Here is a 4,972-nt window from a genome sequence, read left to right as displayed (position 1 = left end):
AGATGTGTATAAGAGAGGGGTTGGAGGCAGGGGTGTTGAGGGAGGGATGCACTAGGGGGACCATCATGGGAGAGGGATGAAGGCTGAGGTATGTGGAGGAGTGTCTGGAAATTGTCATGAAATATGTACGAGAGTACGAGTGTTCGTACGTCCGTCAGGCAGCGCATGTCATGTGGTTGCCTGAGTGCCAGACGTGACGGACGTACAAACGTACGACAACACAGGGCTCTATTAAATTGCGAGGTATTTGAGGTATGAGGCGTGATGTATTTTTGCTACTTTTGACCCTGAATTTATTAGTGTTTTATAAGGACTAGTCACTGTCAATGGTTATTGGTTCTCTCTGGTTCACTTGAATATCTCGGTTCCTAAGGATCACACTTGGTGCAGCTTTTGGCTTCGTGTGTTTTGCGAGGCCACAGCTATTTTATTTTTGGTTCAAATATATTAACGAATACACTGATTTGACTAACGTAGAGTAAATTTAAACGCGGTTATTGCGTTTTTGTATTGACTCCATTTAATTAATGAGATTCACTGGAAATCAAAGAAATTTCCAGTCAAAGGCAATCACATGAAAGGGGCCTGTCTGTCAAAGTCAATCACATTCCACACGCCGGTCTGTCAAAGTCAATCACATTCCACACGCCGGTCTGTCAAAGTCAATCACATTCCACACACTGGTCTGTCAAAGTCAATCACAATCCACGCGCCGGTCTGTCAAAGTCAATCACATCCCACGCGCTGGTCTGTCAAAGTCAATCACATTCCACGCACCGGTCTGTCAAAGTCAATCACATCCCACGCGCTGGTCTGTCAAAGTCAATCACATTCCACGCGCCGGTCTGTCAAAGTAATCACATTCCACGCGCCGGTTTATCAAAGTCAATCACATTCCACACACCGGTCTGTCAAAGTCAATCACATCCCACGCGCTGGTCTGTCAAAGTCAATCACATTCCACACACCGGTCTGTCAAAGTCAATCACATTCCACGCGCCGGTCTGTCAAAGTCAATCACATTCCACGCGCCGGTCTGTCAATCACATTCCATCACATCCCACGCGCTGGTCTGTCAAAGTCAATCACATTCCACGCACCGGTCTGTCAAAGTCAATCACATTCCACACACCGGTCTGTCAAAGTCAATCACATTCCACACACCGGTCTGCCAAAGTAATCACATTCCACGCGCCGGTTTGTCCTAACTAATTGACAATTTAAAGGGCATTCGTCTGCCGTTCTATACGCACGGTAATCGTGAGCTACAGACGGAAGGTATTGTCGTGCGTACGCCGTGCGGCCGCCGTGGTCGTGTCTCAGCCTCATTCCGTCGTCCGCGCTTCCGGCGGCACCGGAACCCCACGGCGACTTCCGGTCTCGTATCATCTTTCGATATGCCCTAAAATTCTTTAGGCTTATGCCTAAGAATTCAGTTTTCATTCCTATCAGTCGCTTATGCTGGAGTATTTAGGAGTAGGACGAAACTGAAGGGAAAGTTGTGCTAATTTCCTTATGAATTTCAAATAACTCACGGCTGCAAAAATCTACATGCGTGGCACAATAGACGGTAATATTACCATGGTTGAATCATATATCTACTAGTTCAACCATGCTATATTACTGACATGTATTGAGCGAATGATTATAAACAGCAGCCTTGTAATACACGTGTTAATTTATTAACCGTGTTGTGGCAGCGTGACGCAGAAGTATGGATTGTAAATGAACATGACAAGCATGCGTTATTCAAAATAAAGCCACCGATTTTTATTGCAATGAATATACAGAATATTATTGCGTCAAGTTGCGTTGAAGCATTCGCATCAATGGTGTCCTTGGCTGGCGAGGCCAGCACGGTTCATCTGTATGAAAAATGTATAGATTTTTTTTACGTGCGCATGGATGATCTGCAAACTGAAAATTTGAAAGTGAGCGTAGAAAGCATGAGAATGAATGGTGAGCTCGATTGGCTACATGCGTAGTGGTGTGGTAGGCAAGTCGTGATTGGCTGAGCGTCCGAGTGACGTAGCGAGTAGTGGAATTATTTTGGTGAATGGAGCCTCTGAGCTCAGTAGTAGAGTTGAACTTGCCGAGTGAGCATGTGCTTTACTTAGCTCTGGAACTTGTCGTCCACTCATAGCCTTCCAAACACTCGCATAACTTTGATAATTTTCCCCCAGAAAGTCTAGTGCAACGCTTCTATTCTTCCATAGTTTGTTTAGTGTTGTAGGTCTGATGAAAAAGCTCTAGTGAAGTGATGTGCAACAGAAACGTAAGACTGTGCTACTGTTCCTTATTGACGGATGAATGTTAACTCAAGTAGTGTTGGTTTCACGAACACTTCTTGATTTCGTTCCACTCCCGTAATCTAGTGATCACTTGGTGTACCTTTCACGCATTTACAAATTTTCGTCTTACGTAAGAGTTGGCCAAAAAGTGGGCCGAATATTTTTGTTTTTGAGGTAAGGGTAACTTGACGAAGAGAGCAGAGGTGTGAAGAGCTCTTTGAACGGTGCAAGCGCTGCTCTCGCTGTCGAAGTAGATGGAAACTTCTGATGTTTCAAGACTTGCTTCAGTTTCTCGTGCTAACGTTAAGTTGTGCTGCAAACCTTATAGTAAAATAGCAAGTAGGACTGGCTAAGCCATCATCCTGTGAGCTAAGAGTTGTATTTCGAAATAAATAGCAGCTTAGGCAGTTTCGGACGTGCCCAACTTTCGTTTATAGAACGGAAGGTCTCGAGGCGAACTGATCCGTTTGGTGCAATGATGCCGTCCTTAGGCAACGACACGCGCATCGTTGATGCCACGTACGTTTGCGAAGTTCTGAGAGGTCTCCGTCCCAACGAGAACTGCCCTGTAGTACTCGACTGTCGTGATGAAGCTTCCTACTCACACAACCATGTACGAGGAGCCCTACACGTGGCACTACCATCCCTACTCGTGCGTAGGCTGGCTGCTGGTAAGGCTAGCATCGGACAGGTGGCTCGACACCTCGGCGCTGAGGTACAGTCGGGCGTCTTATTCTACGACCACGAGGGGGAACAAACTGCCGTGGTCGTGGCCCTCGCCAACAAGATGCTGCAGGAGGGCTGCTCCGTGCAGTACCTTGCTGGTTAGTGTTGATAGTACCTTGCTGTGTTGCTTTAGTGGTACAGTACCTTGCTGTGCAGTGTTGCTATTGTGGTGCAGTACCTTGCTGACTAGTGTTGTTGTTAGTACCTTGCTGGTTAGTGTTGTAGTTAGTACCTTGCTGTGTTGCTTTAGTGGTGCAATGCCTTGCTTGTCAGTAATGCAGTGTTGTATAATTAGTAGTACAGTGATTTGCTGTTTAGAACTGCAGTGTTTTTTTCTTTTTTTTTGTGGTGCACTCGGGGTGTAATTCTAGATCCGTGAACTGATGCAAAAGAAAACCTGTCTGCATGCAGGAATGATTTCTCTGTACTTGTGTGCACGTTGAAGGGTTGGCTGGTGAGAAAAGTTGAGAGTTCAATGGGTGCATTGAAGCAGCCATGTAGTACGGTACTCAGCAACTGAACTCAGACTTGCCGCCTAAGTGACTAGAAGTAGAAAGTAGTATTGATATTAGTGTAGTGATAGTTCTAGTGATATTTGTTAGTGTAGTGATAGACTGATAGTGCTAGTGGTATTTGTTAGTGTAGTGATAGTGCTAGAGGTATTTGTTAGTGTAGTGATAGTGCTGGTGGTATTTGTTAGTGTAGTGATAGACTGATAGTGCTAGTGGTATTTGTTAGTGTAGTGATAGTGCTAGTGATATTTGTTAGTGTAGTGATAGTTCTAGTGATATTTGTTAGTGTAGTGATAGTTCTAGTGATATTTGTTAGTGTAGTGATAGTGCTAGAGGTATTTGTTAGTGTAGTGATAGACTGATAGTGCTAGTGGTATTTGTTAGTGTAGTGATAGTGCTGGTTGTATTTGCTAGTGTAGTGATAGTGCTGGTTGTATTTGTTAGTGTAGTGATAGTGCTGGTTGTATTTGTTAGTGTAGTGATATTGATATCGTTGATAGTGATAGTGTTGGGATATTGTGACTAATGTTAGTGTCATCATTACAAGCATTTCGATACTAGGATGTGGTCAATTTGCTTGGTAGAGCCTAACCATGCCAATGATGTCCATGCCAATGGCTTGTCCGCCTTGCCGATGATGCCAATGGCATGTGCACCATGCCGATGATGCCAATGGCATGTCCACCGTGACGATGATGCCAATGGCATGTCCACCGTGCCGATGATGCCAATGTCATGTCCACCGTGCCGATGATGCCAATGGCATGTCCGCCTTGCCGATGATGCCAAAGAGCTCTGGCTGCAAGGATGGGAAATAGAATCTGTGGAGTCGAAATGGCTTACCAGCGTGTAGGTATTTGTTACTTACCAGCGTGTAGGTATTTGTTGCTTACCAGCGTGTAGGTATTTGTTACTTACCAGCGTGTAGGTATTTGTTACTTACCAGCGTGTAGGTATTTGTTACTTACCAGCGTGTAGGTATTTGTTACTTACCAGCGTGTAGGTATTTGTTACTTACCAGCGTGTAGGCATTTGTTACTTACCAGCGTGTAGGCATTTGTTACTTATCAGCGTGTAGGTATTTGTTGCTTACCAGCGTGTAGGTATTTGTTACTTACCAGCGTGTTGGTATTTGTTACTTACCAGCGTGTAGGTATCTGTTCCTTACCAGCGATGTTGATTCCAGACGTATTTATTTCCATTTAATCAGAAATTCAGAAGCAGAAGTTCGGTTCGGTGAAGACCAAACCGAACCACTGTTCTTTCAACCACTGCGTTGTAGCGCACACCTTCCAAACATGGAACATGCCTTCACCGCATCATGTCCATCACCCTCATGTCTATGCTGACTCCATTAGGTACATCATCACACCATCACCACCACCACCACCACCATCACCACCACCACCACCACCACCACCGCCACCACCACCACCACCACCA

The 4,972-nt window shown here is 45.1% G+C and overlaps 1 protein-coding gene across 1 annotated transcript in view; it reads left to right on the top strand.

Annotated features, from left to right (window-relative positions):
* Positions 1–2,088: 2,088 nt before the first annotated feature.
* LOC108675398 (dual specificity protein phosphatase Mpk3) overlaps positions 2,089–4,972 on the top strand; it is a 15,600-nt gene continuing 12,716 nt past the window's right edge. Inside the window, exon 1 of the mRNA XM_018163406.2 lies at positions 2,089–3,115. Within this exon, the coding sequence (XP_018018895.1) occupies positions 2,767–3,115 (349 nt within the window). The 5' untranslated portion in view covers positions 2,089–2,766. The remainder of the gene's footprint in view (positions 3,116–4,972) is intronic.

The sequence above is a fragment of the Hyalella azteca genome, unplaced genomic scaffold, assembly GCF_000764305.2.
Source record: "Hyalella azteca isolate HAZT.00-mixed unplaced genomic scaffold, Hazt_2.0.2 contig17119, whole genome shotgun sequence".
Taxonomy (NCBI): Eukaryota; Metazoa; Arthropoda; class Malacostraca; order Amphipoda; family Hyalellidae; genus Hyalella; species Hyalella azteca.
Note: the sequence above shows the minus strand (reverse complement) of the source record. Positions and strands in the feature narration are given on the sequence as shown.